This window comes from Capra hircus, chromosome 18 (assembly GCF_001704415.2).
Source record: "Capra hircus breed San Clemente chromosome 18, ASM170441v1, whole genome shotgun sequence".
NCBI classification, from domain to species: domain Eukaryota; kingdom Metazoa; phylum Chordata; class Mammalia; order Artiodactyla; family Bovidae; genus Capra; species Capra hircus.
In genome coordinates, this window is record NC_030825.1 from 60858085 (window position 1) to 60876172 (window position 18088).

Consider the following 18088-nt stretch of genomic DNA (forward strand, 5'->3'; position numbering starts at 1 on the left):
CATTCGTGAGGTTTCCTCTGGTTTGACTTTTCTGAGGGTCAAAAAGTTGATATACTTTATGACTGAAGGGTTTGTCATATAAATTCCATTTATGTGGTTTCCCTCCTGTATGAACTGCCCAATGATCAGTTGAGGCTGAATATACACTAGAAGCTTTACCATATTTCTTTCATTTGTATGCTTTCTATACAGTATGAATTCTTTGATTAATTATAAGGCCTGAACTCTGACTAAAGGCTTTGCTACACTCATTACATCTGCACTAAAATGGCAATGACGACCCTGTATGCAAGACAGGGAAAGAGACACAGATGTGTATAATGGACTTTTGGACTCAGAGGGAGAGGGAGAGGGTGGGATGATTTGGGAGAATGACATTCTAACATGTATACTATCATGTAAGAACTGAATCGCCAGTCTATGTCTGATGCAGGATACAGCATGCTTGGAGCTGGTGCATGGGGATGACCCAGAGAGATGTTATGGGGAGGGAGGTGGGAGGGGGGGTTCATGTTTGTTTCTTTTTTTTTTTATTAATTAAAAAAAAGATGTTTCTCATAATTGTTGTATTTGTAACATTTTTCTCCACTATGAATTATCTGATTTCTTAGATGGTCATTTCAAGCACTGCCCACATACATCACATTTCTATGCTGCCTCTCCTGTATGAACTGCATGATGGTGAGGCTAGCTGTGCAGTAAAACGTTTGTCAGAATGGTTACGTTTGTTAAGTTTTCTCTCCAGTATGAATTCTCCAATGAACTGCAAGGTTTGCATTTCAAGGCCTTGCCACTGAGATCACATTTACATGGTTTCTCTCCAGTATGAATTCTCTGATGAATTCCAAGCTGTGGGTTTCCAGTAAAGCATCAGCCACACACAACACATTTACACGGTTTCTCTCCAGTATGAATTCTCTGATGAAATGCAAGGTTTACTGTTTGACTAAGGGCCTTGCCACATACATCATTATTTATATGGTTTCTCTCCAATATGTTTCCAATGAACTGCAAAGACCTGCAACTGAAGACTTTGCCACATAAATTACCTTTCTACACTTCTCCGCCTGTATGAACTGCCTGATGGCAATTTAAGGATGACTGTGCACTAAAATGTTTGTCCTAACTGTTACATTTGTAACGTTTCTCTCCAGTATGAATTCTCTTATGAATTGAAAGGATTGAATTTCGACTAAAGGCCTGTCCACATACATCACATTTACATGGTTTCTCTCCAGTATGAACTCTCTGATGAACTACAAGGCCTGAATTTTGACTGAAGGCCTTTCCACACATATCACATTTATATGGTTTCTCTCCAGTATGAACTCTCCGATGAACTACAAGCCTTGCATTTACACTAAAGGCCTTGCCACACACATCACATTTAAATGGCTTCTCTCCGGTATGAATTCTCCCATGAATTACAAGTTTTGACTTTTGAGTATAGCCACGGCCACATACTTCACATGTATACGGTTTCTCTCCAGTATGAAGGGTCTGATGAACTGTACACCTTGCTTTTTGACTAAAGGCCTTTCCACACACATCACATTTATATGGTTTCTCTCCAGTATGTACTCTCCGATGAACTATAAGCCTTGAATTTACACTAAAGGCCTTGCCACATAGATCACATTTAAATGGTTTCTCTCCAGTATGTACTCTCCGATGAACTACAAGCCTTGAATTTAAACTAAAGGCCTTGCCACACAGATCACATTTATATGGTTTCTCTCCAGTATGAACTCTCCGATGAACTACAAGCCTTGCATTTAGACTAAAGGCCTTGCCACACACATCACATTTATATGGTTTCTCTCCAGTATGTACTCTCCGATGAACTACAAGCCTTGAATTTAGACTAAAGGCCTTGCCACATACATCACATTTATATGGTTTCTCTCCGGTATGAATTCTCCAATGAATTACAAGTATTGACTTTCGAGTATAGCCACGGCCACATACTTCACAGGTATATGGTTTCTCTCCAGTATGAAGGGTCTGATGAACTGTACACCTTGCTTTTCGACTAAAGGCCTTTCCACACACATCACATTTATATGGTTTCTCTCCAGTATGTACTCTCTGATGAACTACAAGCCTTGAATTTACACTAAAGGCCTTGCCACATACATCACATTTATATGGTTTCTCTTCAGTATGAATTCTCTGATGAATTAAAAATATTGACTTTTGAGTATAGCCACGACCACATACTTCACATGTATACGGCTTCTCTCCAGTATGAACTGTCCGATGAACTACAAGCCTTACATTTACACTAAAGGCCTTGCCACACACATCACATTTATATGGTTTCTCTCCAGTATGAACTCTCTGATGAACTACAAGCCTTTCATTTACACTAAAGGCCTTGCCACACACATCACATTTATATGGTTTCTCTCCAGTATGAACTCTCTGATGAACTACAAGCCTGTCATTTACACTAAAGGCCTTTCCACACACATCACATTTATATGGTTTCTCTCCAGTATGAACTCTGCAATGAATTCCAAGGTGTGACTTTCGAGTATAGCCACGGCCACATACTTCACATGTATACGGTTTCTCTCCAGTATGAAGGGTCTGATGAACTGTACGTCTTGCTTTTCGACTAAAGGCCTTTCCACACACATCACATTTATATGGTTTCTCTCCAGTATGAACTCGCCGATGATGTTGTAGGTGTGTATGCTGTTTAAAGCAGTGGCCACACACATCACATTTATATGGTTTTTCTCCAGTATGATTTCTCTGATGAACTATAAGGGTCGATTTATCATTAAAAGCCTTACAACATATGTTACATTTATATGTTTTTCTTCCTGTATGGATTCTTTGATGTCTAGTGAGTTCTGAGTCCTGAAGAAAAGTTATGTTACACTCATTACAACTGTAAGATTTTTTCTTGTGTGCTTCCTGGTCTGGTACCAGTTCTGAGGGATGTATAACAGCACTCGCTTGTTTATGAGAATTGCCTTTACGGACACTACGAGTTCTCTGAGGTGGTAAACCTGAGGCGCTACTGTTGATATTTGCCACAACCTGACTACATTCAGAAACTGTCCCTTCAGATTCAAGTATCTGCAACTGATCCTGAAAGCTTGATCCATGCCTTTCAACAGGCTTATTTCCTGCATCACTTCTACTATCATGAGCTCTTCTATCAGTGAGATTGTTGTTATGGGATATAGAGGTTCCTCTGTCATTTCTTTCATCATCTGTCCACAGACACTCAAAATCATACATATTTTCCCGTATCTTCCTGAGGAAAAAATCTTCGATTTCATGGCTTTCGGCTCTTCCAAATACCACTCTTTGAAAAATTTCTTCTTTACCACTGTCTCCTTTTGTCTGTAATTTCTTGATCATACGTATTTGAGACACATCTACGAAATATAAAAACCATATGCATTCTATCAATTACAATTCATAAATAAATTGTTTCATGCTGAATACATGGTATTATACCAAAAGGCATATCCATGCTGAACAGAATCATGCATCTTCCCAATGATGATGTTAAAAATGTTTGAAACACTAAACAAATAGAACTCTTTAAAAATCAAAGAGCAATCACATGTAATCCAAATTAATTTTAGGGTAGCCTAGCTTCATAGATACAATCAGAACATATTAATTGTTTCCAAACTCATGTCAGTTCTCAAAGAAAAGGGTATTTTCGCACCATGACTTCTAAACTCATTCTTCTTGGTAGTAAACACACTGTTGTCTCATAATTGAGGAGAAAATATAGCATATTGTACACACTTTATGCATACTTATACATAAGTAAACGGTAAAGAACAGACAGGGCTACATAGGTGACTTGGTACTAAAGAATTAGCCTGCAAATGCAGGAGACATAGGATAGGGAGCTTCAGTCCCTAGGTGGGGGAGATCCCCTGGAGGAGGAAATGACAGCCACTGAACTATCTTTGCCTGAAAAAAATTCCATGGATAAGGAGCTTAGCAGGCTACTGTCCATGAGATCACAAAGAGTCAGACAGAACAATCGACTGAACAAGCAGTCATTAATAGGCAATACACTGCAATGGTAAATAATCCCAAAGAAGCACTATAACGAATAATGGAAAACATAAATAGCAGCTGACAACTGTTCAGGAAATTCCCTAAAATAATGGAAAAAAAAAAAAAAGAAAACTTTTCTAAATACCTCTTATAAATCGATCAGTAGACAGACGTATAGGCATTTTATGACATTGACAAGTTGTTCCTGTCAGTTACACTGTGTAATACATAAAGACCATCATCTTTAAATAACAAAATATTAATAAATGAAACATTCTCGACTTGAAGAACAGTCATTCAGTACAGAGATTCCCTATCTATACAGTAACTTTAACTTACTCAGTTCATTGGTTCCAAGATACATGTCAAGGAACAAGCTTTGGGGCCTCCCTTCTGGCTCAGAGGTAAAGAATCCACCTGGTAATTAACACAGGGCACAGGGATTTCATCCCTGATCTGGGAAGTTCCCACATACCTTGGAACAACTAAGCCTCTAGGCCACAACTCCGTGGTCCAGAGTTTGGGAGTCACAACTACTGGGCACAGGCATAGAGCCCCCACACGGTAACAAGAGAAGGCATGAGAATGAGAAGTCCGTGTACTGTAAGTAGAAGTAGCCCTTGCTTGCCACAAGTAATAAAAAGCCCCTGAAGCAACAAAGACCCAGTGCAACCAAAAATAAAAAACATTTTAAAAATGTAATATATTGGTATGAAGAAAACCAATATTATTTGAAAACCTATTAACCAGAGTCAGAGACAACGCTCATAAAAATGAAAAGTAAAATAAAAACATACCAGATGTAAAGTAGACAAAGAAATGTTACAATAAGCAAGACAGGAAGTAAATATATTCTTTAAGCAAAAGTAATCTTTGAGGGAAATTCCCTGGTGGTCCAGTTGTTAGGACTACGCACATACACTGGAGGGGGCACAATTTCAATCCAGGAATGGGGAACTAAGATACCACCTGCCACATGGCACAGCAAAAAAAAAAAAAAAAAAGACCCAGTAACTTCTGACCTTTTCTGTAAAACAGGCAACATTCTATGCCACCTAACAGCACTAATTACCTCCATTTTACAAATAAAGGTAGTGGATTCACAGGGTTCCTGTACACAACTCCATGGAATATGAAAGTAAATGAGCAAAAGCAGGACTGAAACCAAGACTTACAGATTCATCCATGCTCTGAACCATCAGGGCCCACTTGGGCAGAACAGAGGACAAAAAGTTACAATGAACTTCAGGAGTGTAAAAAGGAAACTTCAGATCAGACACAAGAACTGACCTGTGTAATTGTGTTATTCAGCCATCCTTCATGGAAATTGTTTCCAAGGCACCAACAAGATATCAATTCAGGTCCTGTCTAAGAGAGGACCTCAATTAATATCCACTGTCCTTACAGGTTTCCTGAGTTACAATCACAGAAGATCCAAACCACATTCCTGTTACACACACCCCTGAAGGATCTGGCAAAAGTAGTAACAACAACAACAGCTGAGGGCTCTGAACAGAAAGACAGGTTGAAGGCAGCTCTGTGTAGGATCTGAGACACCGAATGCAATCGAAGAGCTTCCAGTCTTCCCCTTCTTCCAGTGAGGTCTCCCAAGTGCAGCAAATAGGAAGAGAACCAGGCTGGGTCCGAAATAATCTCTGGAGGTGCCAGCGCTGTTCTACACGGACCAAAAAGCAGGCATCTGATGGAATCCAGCACAGAAGGGGGACAAAGAGGAAATAGATCCCTTTGAAACACCTCATCACATGCTTCCCATAGTCAAGCAAAAACATTGACAGGAGTCAAATGACAGATTGTTACAGATCATATAAAGACTTTGCCTTTTGGGACCTCTTTTCTTGGAGGTCCACTTTGCATAAAAACTCTTTTTTTTTTTTCCTAATTAAATCATTTTCTTCATTTAGCAACAGCCACTTGTAAGTCAGACCTGCTTTCTTTCTCCCTAATAAAATGTAATTTTCTGGTAGGAGACTGATGGGATCCATGTTAAACGTCTTGAATGTGTCATCTCCCCCTTTACATTCCCTGAGATAAGAGATATGTGGGTTCCAGTTGAGGAATTTACACCCAACAAAAACAGGGTAAATAGACAATAATTCTCTAATCTCAGGGTATAATTATGGCAAGAACAAAGAAAGGAAAAAACCCTGTTTGTTAAGGGAGACACTACACATGCCCAGAAAGGCTGCTTGGAGTCAAAACTCACAGGATAATCCCAGGCCATAATGAGTCCTGCTCCTCCCAGAAGCCTTCACTTTGAGATCCAACTTGGCTAAGGTGTGCATGCACACTCCAGGGAGGGTCCTGAGACAAATTAGCCAGGGCGAATAAACAAGGTGATGGGCCTGAGGGAAGATGAGGACCTGGAAAACTGCCCCTTTGTAAAGAATTTACACTTCCCAAAGGCATCTCTCTCTCTCTGAGGTTGCCCATGTGCCTCGCCACATGTACTCTTCCTTTCAATAAACTTTGTCCTTTACTCTTTATCATCTGCCTCATCATCTGAATTTGTACCTAACTAGGCAGGCCAGACTAGGGACCTTAGCCCTAAATGTTGGCTCCTGTGGTCCAGGGGTTAGGAGTCTCCATCTGGGAAATTAAGAACTTGCTTCCAGCTTCCGCTCGCTCCTACTCACTGCTATGAGCATCCCAAATCAATTTCATTGCTCATATCTTTTGTTACTAAAAACACAGATCTTACTTTCCTTAAGCAACCATGAACTGTCCTTTATATTAGCATTTTATAGAATGGTGACCATAAATACCAGTGATAACTTCTAAAAACATTTGCTTTCTTATGGAAAACATCTCAGGGTAGCAGCAAACATATTAATAATCCAAAATCTCTTTAGTTTCTCTATGACAGGAAATTATCAGTAATCAGTGCCTATGTGTGTGCTAAGTCGCTTCAGGCATGTACAACTCTTTGCAAACCCATGGACTCTTTTGCAAACCCTGCCAGCTCCTCCGTTGGATTCTCCAGGCAAGAATACTGAAGTGGGTTGCTATTTACTTCTCCAGGGATCTTTCCGAAGCATGGACTGAACTCTCAGTAATCAGTGTAATACAATAAAAGCATTACACAGTTTGAAGACTCAACTTATGTCTGTCTTAGATGAGCAAACAAACGTTGTTACTAGATATTTAATGGTGACTATTTCCCGGTTCATGTGCATCTGAAATACATTTAGGTTAATTTCTCATAAGTGTTTGATTTGCAAGTGCTTAGTTTTCCTTTTTTAAAGCCAACTGAATTAGATCTCACTTACAAAGTAACCTCAGCAATATTATCCAAAACACAAAGACACACAGTGTGACATGCATAAATCCAGACACACAGATGGACAGAGACCATAGTTTTCTGCTTGAGATTTAAAATGTCTCTTTGACCTTTTACTTTCCCCTTGGTTTGAAATTCTAATTTGTGCAAGGTTGAGGCCTCAGGCAAAGTGGGTTCCGTATGTCAAGGACTTGGTTGCGTGCTGTGCTAAGCTGCTTCAGTCATGCCCAGCTATCTGCGATCCCATGGACTGTATCCCGCCAGGCTGCTCTTTCCATGGGACTCTCCAGGCAAGAACACTCGGTGGGTTGCTATTCCCACCTCCAGGGCATCTTCCTAACCCAGGGATCAAACCCACCTTTGCCACACTTGCAGGCAGGTTCTGTACAATTAGAGTCATCTGGAATGCCCTGGTAAAGGTTACCTTCAAGCGTTTTTCTAGGCTAGCTGTCTCAACGGGTTAGTTGCTTTTAACTCCATATGCAAAAAGAACCAGTTGTGCATTTTCAAAAAGAAAAAAAAAAATGATTTCAACCAGTTTTTTCCAGTTTTTTCCAACCAGAATAGCACATTTATCCTGTCAAAAAACTTTCCTTTCCTTTCCATAGTCATAGTTTTATAGCTAAAATACAGATCAAATAGTGCTGAAATTGACAGTGAAAATAACAGCAGATGGGGTGATAAAAATCTTGGATTGTCCCTCTGGGGAGATGGGGGTCTTGGATTGTTCAGAAGAAACTGAAGGGGAAAAGAAACATCCTAAAAAAAAAAAAAGAAACATCCTAAAGTGGGGGGCAGGACTGGGGTAAGCTGGCCTCATCCTCCCCCGAGAGACAGGCAAAGTTAGAAGAGGGCCAGCTGATGGAGAGGGAGACAGAGGGCTTGGGAGGGGTAAAAGGCCACAAAAGGACAAAGAATGGAGAGAGAAAGGGCAGTAGGGGACACTACTGGAGCTGTGGGCTGGCTCAACAGAGAACTGACTTAAAAAGTGAGGATTTGATCAGCCAAAATATAATTTTCACACTGTAATATGGACAAACATCCTCACTAATCACATAATTATTTTTCCAGTAACTTCCCTAAGACAGTTTTAAGTTCGCTTTATGTACTTCATGGTAGGAGACAGGAGGATCCAGCCTCTCATCCAACAGGACAGATTCTTATCCTTTCTCAAGGGGCAAGAGTCATGAACATTCAGTAACTTCTAAGGGCTCAGCCCTGTTTAATTTATGGTTCCACTTCTCACACAATCCAGAGAAGATGTCCCATATATTAGATAATGAGTAACAAAGTGAATTTTCCCATCCGGAAATAAAAACGTCATAAACCTTAATCTCTTGCTTCTTAACAAGTGGTGTTTTGTCTCACAATTCCTGCTCACAGTGCCAATTCATGCCTTGCCAAAAGTTTTCACTTTTGTCTCAGGTTCCAAGGATTTGTTAATAGGACACTCATTCTATACAAATAAATATTCCAATGTTTATTAGAGAATTATCTAGCTGACTTTCAATATACGAAGTAATCCAACCAGTTTGTCCTAAAGGAGATCAGCCCTGGATGTTCACTGGTAGGATTGATGTTAGCTTTGTCTAATTCAATGAAACTAACCCATGCCGTGTGGGGCCACCCAAGACAGGCGGGTCATGGTGGAGAGGTCTGATAGAATGTGGTCCACTGAAGAAGGGAATGGCAAATCACTTCTGTATTCTTGCCTTGAGAACCCCATGAACAGTATGAAAAAGCAAAATGATAGACTACTGAAAGAGGAACTCCCAGGTCGGTAGGTGCCCAATAGGCTACTGGAGATCAGTGGAGAAATAACTCCAGAAAGAATGAAGGGATGGAGCCAAAGCAAAAACCACACCCAGCTGTGGATGGGACTGGTGATAGAACCAAGGTCCGATCCTGTGAAGAGCAATATTGCACAGGAAACTGGAATGTTAGGTCCATGAATCAAGGCAAATGGAAGATGTCAAACAGGAGATGGCAAGGGTGAATGTTGACATTCTAGGAATCAGTGAACTAAAATGGACTGGAATGGGTGAATTTAACTCAGATGACCATTATATCTACTTCTGTGGGCAGGAATCCATTGGAAGAAATGGTATAGCCATCATGGTCAACAAAAGAGTCCGAAATGCAGTACTTGGATGCAATCTAAAAAACGACAGAATGATCTCTGTTCGTTTCTAAGGCAAACCATTCAATATCCCAGTAATCCAAGTCTATGCCCCAACCAGTAACGCTGAAGAAGAGGAAGTTGAACGCTTCAATGAAGACCTACAAGACCTTTCAGAACACCCAAAAAAGATGTCCTTTTCATTACAGGGAACTGGAATGCAAAAGTACAAAGTCAAGAAACACCTGGCGGTACAGGCAAATTTGGAATACAGAATGAAGCAGGACAAAGGCTAATAGAGTTTTGCGAAGAGAATGCATTGGTCATAGCAAACACCCTCTTCCAACAACACAAGGGAACACTCTACACATGGACATCACCAGATGGTCAACACCAAAATCAGATTGATTATATTCTTTGCAGCCAAAGGTGGAGAAGCTCTATACAGTCAGGAAAAACAAGACTGGGAGCAGACTGTGGCTCAGATCATGAACTCCTTATTGCCAAATTCAGACTTAAATTGAAGAAAGTGGGGAAAACCACTAGACCATTCAGGTATGACCTAAATCAAATTCCTTATGATTATACAGTGGAAGTGACAAATAGATTTAAGAGACCAGATCTGATAGATAGAGTGCCTGATGAACTATGGACAGAGGATCCTGACATTGTACAAGAGACAGGGATCAAGACCATCCCCATGGTAAAGAAATGCAAAAAAGCAAAATGGCTGTCTGGGGAGGCCTTAGAAATAGCTGAGAAAAGACGAGAAGCGAAAGGCAAATGAGAAAAGGAAAGATATAAGCATCTGAATGGAGAGTTCCAAAGAACAGCAAGGAGAGATAAGAAAGCCTTCCTCAGAGATCAATGCAAAGACATAGAGGAAAACAATAGAATGGGAAAGACTAGAGTTCTTGTCAAGAAAATCAGAGATACGAAGGGAACATTTCATGCAAAGATGAACACAATCAAGGACAGAAATGGTATGGACCTAATAGAAGCAGAAGATATTAAGAAAAGGTGGCAAGAATACACAGAAGAACTGTACAAAAAAGATCTTCACGACTAAGATAATCACGATGGTGTGATCACTCACCTAGAGACAGAAATCCTGGACTGTGAAGTCAAGTGGGCCTTAGAAAGTATCACTACAAACAAAGCTAGTGGAGGTGATGGAATTCCAGTTGAGCTATTTCAAATCCTGGAAGATGATGATGTGAAATCGCTGCACTCAATATGCCAGCAAATTTGGAAAACTCAGCAGTGGACACAGGACTGGAAAAGGTCAGTTTTCATTCGAATCCCAAAGAAAGGAAATGCCAAAGAGTGCTCAAACTACCGCACAATTGCACTCACCTCACACACTAGTAAAGTAATGCTCAAAATTCTTCAAGCCAGTCTTCAGCAATACGTGAACTGTGAACTTCCAGATGTTCAGGATGGTTTTAGAAAAGGCAGAGGAACCAGAGGTCAAATTGCCAACATCCACTGGATTATTGAAAAAGCAAGAGAGTTCCAGAAAAACATCTATTTCTGCTTTACTGACTATGCCAAAGCCTTTGACTGTGTGGATCACAATAAACTGTGAAAATTCTGAAAGAGATGGGAATACCAGACCACCTGACTTCTGTCTTGAGAAACCGGTATGCAGGTCAGGAAGCAACACTTAGAATTGGACACGGAATAACAGACTGGTTCCAAATAGAAAAAGGAGTATGTCAAGGATGTATTTTGTCACCCCACTTATTTAACTTATATGCAGAGTACATCATGAGAAACGCTGGGCTGGAAGAAGCATAAGCTGGAATCAAGATTGCCGGGAGAAGTATCAATAACCTCAGATATGCAGATGCTGCTGCTGCTGCTGCTGAGTTGCGTCAGTCGTGTCCGACTCTGTGTGACCCCAGAGAGGCAGCCCACCAGGCTCCCCTGTCCCTGGGATTCTCCAGGCAAGAACACTGGAGTGGGTTACCATTTCCTTCTCCAATGCATGAAAGTGAAAAGTGAAAGTGAAGTCGCTCAGTCGTGTCCGACCCTCAGCGACCCCATGGACTTACCAGGCTCCTCCGTCCATGGGATTTTCCAGGCAAGAGTACTGGAGTGGGGTGCCATTGCCTTCTCTGCGGATATGCAGATGACACTACCCTTATGGCAGAAAGTGAAGAAAAACTAAAAAGCCTCTTGATGCAAATGAAAGAGGAGAGTGAAAAAGTTGGCTTAAAGCTCAACATTCAGGAAACGAACATCATGGCATCTGGTCCCTTCACTTCATGGCAAATAGATGGGGAAACAGTGGAAACAGTGTCAGACTTTATACTTTTGGGCTCCAAAATCACTGCATATGGTGATTTCAGCCATGAAATTAAAAGACGCTTACTCCTTGGAAGAAAAGTTATGACCAACCTAGATAGCATATTCAAAAGCAGAGACACTACTTTGCTGACTAAGGTCCATCTAGTTAAGGCTATGGTTTTTCCAGTGGTCATGTATGGATGTGAGAGTTGGACTGTGAAGAAAGCTGAACACTGAAGAATTAATGCTTTTGAACTGTGGTGTTGGAGAAGATCTTGAGAGCCCCTTGGACTGCAAGGAGATCCAACCAGTCCATTCTAAAGGAGATCAGTCCTGGGTGTTCTTTGGAAGGACTGATGCTAGAGCTGAAACTCCAGTACTTTGGCCACCTCATGCGAAGAGTTGACTCATTGGCAAAGACTCTGATGCTGGGAGGGATTGTGGGCAGAAGGAGAAGGCAAGGACAGAGGATGAGATGGCTCGATGGAATCACCAACTCAATGGACATGAGTTTGGGTAAACTCCAGAAGTTGGTGATGGACAGGGAGGCCTGGTGTGCTGCAGTTCATGGGGTCGCAGAGAGTCAGACATGACTGACTGCCTGAACTGAACTGAAAAGACAAGGAAATAGAAACAGCACAGGATACATCACCAAATTGGCTTCTGACCAACATCCACACTGGAGCAGCCCTGGGAAGTCCCAGGACACAGCACATCTGGAGTCTCAATTGCTAACAGACCCCCGGCAGCCTGTCCACTCCATGAGTGGGGCTTTAATACTACAGTTAGGGGTTCCTGCTTATCATCCCAGGATGCAAACTGATATCATCAATCTGTGAGGAAACAGCAGCTCTGGTTTCATCTTAATGCTGTTTGTTTTGTCTTATGAAACTTGGATGTTCCTTAGCCTGGGGCTGGGTTGGTCAGAGCCTCTTTGAACAATCTCAAAGGTGAATGAACAACCTTAAGATTTGTGTGCTAACTTATCTATGGTGCTGCAAGCCTTGCACTCACAGCAGGCAGTCAGGGTACTCGCAGTCAGGGTGTGTCCAGGAAGGTTGGAGGCAAGCACAGAGGAATGCACTGCTTTGTCTTGAAGCCTGAACAGGACTATTTCTTTAATTTCCCTAACACCCTGGTGGCCACATGGTAAAAAGTTAGGTTGCCAATGCGGGAGACATGGGTTCAATCCTTGTTCTGGGAAGATCTCACATGCCAGGGAGCAACTAAGCTGAAGGACAGATACTGAGCCTGTGTAGCGAAACTACTGAAGCGCGTGTGCCTAGAGCTGGTGCAACACAACAAAAGAAGCCACCGCAACTAGAAGCCATGCACCCTGCAAGCAGGGAGTAGCCCCTACTTGTCTCAAATAGAGAAATGGCCATACAGGAAATAGACACCCAGTACAGCCAAAAAAAAAAAAATCCCCCAAAAGCCTTGCCTTTGTCTCTGTGGGCACTAAAGCACCACTGGAGGGTGATGTATATTTTACAGGTCAAAGAACAGAGCAGGAAGTTGAAGAGAAGAAAAATCTCCTGTGACAGTTCACAAACACTAAATATCTGTTCTCACAGAACTCTCGCACTTCAAGAGTTTCCCAAACACAGTGAATGGTGTGGCTTCCTCTCTGTCCTTGTGACAGCTGACCTGAAATCACACTGTTGATCCTTTCCCATTCATCTGATTTTCTGCTAATTAGCACCTCGTTCTCCACAATCCAGGGATCTTTGTCATGCTACAAAATAGTTATGATTTAGGTCAGAATCAGAAATTCCTGCTCAGAAGAAATGTCATACTTGGCTTCTCCCAGAATCCAAACTTTCTTTTTTTAAAAAAATAAACACATTTTCTATCTTTAATAATTCTGTTTATTCATTTAATTTGGCTGGAGTGTGTGATCATTGCTGCTTGGACTTTTCCCCAAGTTGGGCAAGTAGGGGTTACTCTCCAGTTGCAGCGTTTGGGCTTCTCATTTGCTTTGGCTTCTCCTGGGTACCATGTAGTTGTCCTATGTGGGCTCAGTAATCACAGCTTCCAGGCTCTAGAGTGCTGCTTTAGTAGATCTGGCCCACGGGCTTAGCTGCTCTGTGATGTGGGATCTTCCAGACCAGGCATCGAACCTGTGTCTCCCGCATTGGCAGGTGGAAAATCTCAGCTCTTTTGTCAGTCAAGAAGCGAGGACATTATGACGGACAGAAAAATATTTCACAAATTAGTTTACTATTTGCCTCCTTCTGAATGCACAGGAAACAGTATAATATACAGTATAGTATGTATCAGATATCTAGTTCCTTTCCAAGAGTTACTGAACCAAGAACACAGGGGTATAGAACAGGCAACTGGATATTTTAAAGTTTGAAATCAGTTTTATAAACACTCAAGCTCTGGAAAAACTCCTTGTGTATCACACAGTGGGCAGGTCATCAGAAGGAAAGACAAGTTTGAACTCCCAATGCCAAACACGAAGCCTTACATGTCTGAGTGAACAAGGTTTTCAGCTCAGACAAGAAAAACAGGGCTCCCAGAGAAAATGCAGAGATACCCCAAAGTAGATCCCTACTTCAGAGGGAAGTGATCCTCACCCACAGACAGCAGGTTCCTGAGGGTCTCCACCATCACGTCCTTGTACAAGGTCCTCTGGGCAGGGTTCATACAGTCCCACTCCTCCGGCGTGAAATCTATGAACACATCCTTGAAGGTCAATTGGGCCTGAAATGAAAATACATTTCACCAGTGGGCCCTGAGGAGGGTTCTTATTTTCAAAGAAAAGGAGAAGAAGTGAGACAGGTGAGGTCAATTCAGCTCAAGTAATATTCTGATACATCCATGCAAATCTATATGGAGCAAATTGCTGCTCTCTGATTTCCTTTTTATTTTCATAAGATGATGATATCCTCCAATCAACATGAATTCATTATGGGTGTGGACAAGACAGGAAAAATATACAAATTCCAATCAACAGTGGGTCGTTGATGCAGAAGTGTTATGTTCTACACACTGAGTGACATTCACTATCTACATGAGTTACAGCAAGACTGCTGTCTTCAGAGAGGACAAAGTTCACATGGCTTTAAAAGAACACAGACTGTGATGAGGCTGTCATCATCACACTGATGAGAGGTATCTCAACACTTCATACACACTAAGCATTACTCTAAAGACTTTACCCATATGAACTTGTCATCAACGTAACAGCAACAGTAGAGAAAGATCTGTGTCCATCTTACTGGGGAGAAAGCTCTGTCACTCTAATAAATAGCTCCCATCAAACAGTTACGAAATAAGGCAACAGCACCTGAGCTCAGGTGGTTGGGAGAGACAACTGAACCTAAGGAATCAAAGAGTTAAGTAACAGTATAAAAGACCATCCCCAGAGAGTTCCCTGAGAATACCCGAAACAAGTTCAAGGGAGCTGAAGTGCAATGGAACAGCATAAATAGTCACTGTACAGGGTCACCCCCTCTACCCCCTCAACCCACACAATGTCAGTAATCTGACTACTATTTACATTATTCATGTGGTGAGGTGGAAAATATTAAAGGCCATGGAATACACACTTAAGATGCAACTGCTCTAAGCATAAACCATATTTATGAGATGGTTTTGTACTAAAATCATGGAGTGACATATCCATGCACTCATGCATGCACATGGAAACACACAATTGATTGAAACAAGAAGAGTTGTCTTTATTTTTTCCTTTCGTTCAATCAAAGCTTACTGAGTATCAACTCTGTGTCCCTAACTGGGAGAACAGTAGTGAACATGATGGAGCTTACCATCCATCAGCCAGCCGGCCGGCCAATTACATCCATAATTTTAACATCACTATTGTTATATGTGCTCTGAAACAGGCCTGGTGCTAAGAGAAGATTCAACAGAAAGTCTTGACCTACATGGAGAAGTCAGACAAGGTCTCTGTAAGGAAGAAACACTTAGGATTGGCAAGGTGGGAAATTGAAGAGTTTTATAAGCAGAGAGAAGAGCCTGAGTGCTCTGACACAGGAAGCTATTTACTGAACAGAAAACCAGCCAGTGTGACTGCAACGTGGGAATGAAGATGGGGTAATGCCAGGTAGAGGCTGATTTCTGCAAGGCATATAAATTGAGGATGTTATTTCAGAAGCAACTGGACAGGACTTAAGAATCTGCAGGAGGAAACTTAGAGGTTTAGGTTTGTTTTTCAGCAATCACTCTGCTATGTGAGAAGGTTGATGTTTAGTTGGTTCAGTCATGTCAGACTCTATGGGACTCCATGGACTGTAGCCTGCCAGGCTCTTCTGTCCATGGGATTCTCCAGGCAAGAAAACTGGAGTGGTCGGCCATTCCCTTCTCCTGTATTTCGGCATCTTTGGGACATTGAAAGTGAATCAAATGTAAGTTTGATTCAGTAAGTTTGTTAACATTCTATTTCCTTTTTACAGCTTATTTGGTTTGTTTATGCTGGGCCTTCGTTGCTGTGATCCAGCTCTCTCTACTTGTGGCTGCACTGCATGGAGTTGTGTCTGCAGTGCCCAGGCTTCTCATTGCAGTGGCTTCTCTTGTTTCGGAAGACAAGCTCAAGCATGCGGGCTTCAGTAGTTAAGGATTGCAGGCTTCAGTAGTTAAGGATTCCGGGCTCCAGAGCACCGTCACAGCAGTTGTTGGGCATGGGCTTAGTTGCTCTGTGGCATCTTCCAGGAATTGGGATGGAATCTGTGTCCCCTACATTGGCAGACACATTGCTATCCACTGTATCACCAAGGAAGTCCTCAACATTATCTTATACTATTAAAAACATAAAAAGTAGTACAAGCAGAAAATAATACAGAAAATACTTTAACACCAATCTGTATAAAATACCTGTATTTAAAAATAATATGATGGCGTCCCCGGTGGCTCAGTGGTAAAGAGTCCACTGACCAATGTAAGAAACACAGGTTGTTGCCTGGTCCAGTGAGATCCCACATGCTGAGGGGCAACTAAACCTGTGAATTCCAATTCCTGAGCCAGAGCTGTAGAGCCCAGGAGGTGAAACTACTGAAGCTGGCGTGCTCTAGCGCCTGGGCTGCTAAACAAGAGAAGCCACCACAATGAGAAGCATACGCATCGCAACCAGAGTGGTCACCACTCTCCAGAACTAGAGAAAAGACACTGAAGCAACGAAGTCAGAGTATAGGAAATTAATATATTTTTAAAATCATAATGTGATTTTTATCATTTATTTTAGGTATGTACTTATTAACAAACCCCAAAATTTATTATTTTATTCCACTAAGAAAATACTGAATCAAGATTAGTAAAGTTGGAATATTGTCTCGGTCCAGTGATTAAGATCTATCACTTTCACTGCAGGCTTTCAGGTTTGATCCCTACTCAGTGAACTAAGACCCTGGAAGCTGAATCATGTGCTCAAAAAAGAAAGGAAAAAACTTAGTAAGCCCGATTTCACAGTTTAAATTAGATGGTGTAACAAAACACTCCATAGCCCTGACATCTCTTTCTGAACGTTCCATTCCATTCCCAAACACTTAAGTTTTCAGGGAGGTGCTCATTTAGTTTTAAATGTACTATAAAAAGTCACAACTGATTTCCCCTCACTGGCCTCTTTGGCAGATTTTACTGTGTACTGTACATGTTAATACCTGAGGTCTACCTACAGCTTCTTTACCCTGATTGACAAAGAGCAGACAGCACATCCACATGGGCCCTAAGCAACCCCTGCTGCCCAACAGCACGAGACCCTGTCTCCAACTCGTGGGTGAGAAGCCCTGCCCAGGACGGTGCCCAGGGGAGCCTCCTCACAAGGGCCAGGTCACCAGGTCATGGGGAGACGGGATCTAAGTGGAGACAACTGGCCCTGAGGGAAGGACCCGGGTGAGTGTGCATGTACAGGAGTCAGACAGGATACCTCAGAGTCAGACACGATTAGCGAGTCCAGAGAAGGGCATTTCAGGAAGGGAGTGTGAGAATCCACTGAGAATATGACCTTACCGGAGAAAGAGCCATGCCTGACTCCTGTTCTTTCCTCTTCTGGGCGTCTTTGTCCATGAGTCTTCACAGTTCTATCATGAAAGTTGAAACATGCTGTTTAACGCTTAGGGTCAACACATCCCCTCCCTGAGACCCAACCACATACACAGAGAACCCCTCACAGTGTGGAACAGACGGTCCTCTGTGCCCACTGTCTCAAGAGGGACTCACGACGGTCAACTCCCGCACAGAGTCCAACATGGGACTTTCCCACACTTTCCCTCGGATCACACTCCCCTCCTGGTGAGGTCTTATGTACACAGAAGCAGGGGGCACCTCCACTGACCCCATGATCCCCTTCAGGTCACACAGCAGGCCCTGGTCCAGCC

The 18088-nt window shown here is 42.1% G+C and overlaps 1 protein-coding gene across 4 annotated transcripts in view; it reads right to left on the bottom strand.

Moving 5' to 3' along the window:
- Nucleotides 493-18088, bottom strand: part of LOC102168713 (zinc finger protein 665) — a 37298-nt gene continuing 19702 nt past the window's right edge. For 2 of the 4 annotated variants that reach the window (XM_018062991.1, XM_018062989.1), the window contains 3 exons: nucleotides 17721-17791; nucleotides 14330-14456; nucleotides 493-3395 (listed from right to left, as the gene is read on the bottom strand). In XM_018062991.1, coding sequence (XP_017918480.1) covers nucleotides 1123-3395; nucleotides 14330-14456; nucleotides 17721-17777 — 2457 coding nt within the window. In that variant the 5' untranslated portion in view covers nucleotides 17778-17791 and the 3' untranslated portion in view covers nucleotides 493-1122. Of the gene's footprint in view, nucleotides 3396-5328; nucleotides 5738-14329; nucleotides 14457-17720; nucleotides 17792-18088 lie in introns of those variants that run through there. The other 2 variants (XM_018062992.1, XM_018062993.1) reach the window with 2 other exon arrangements.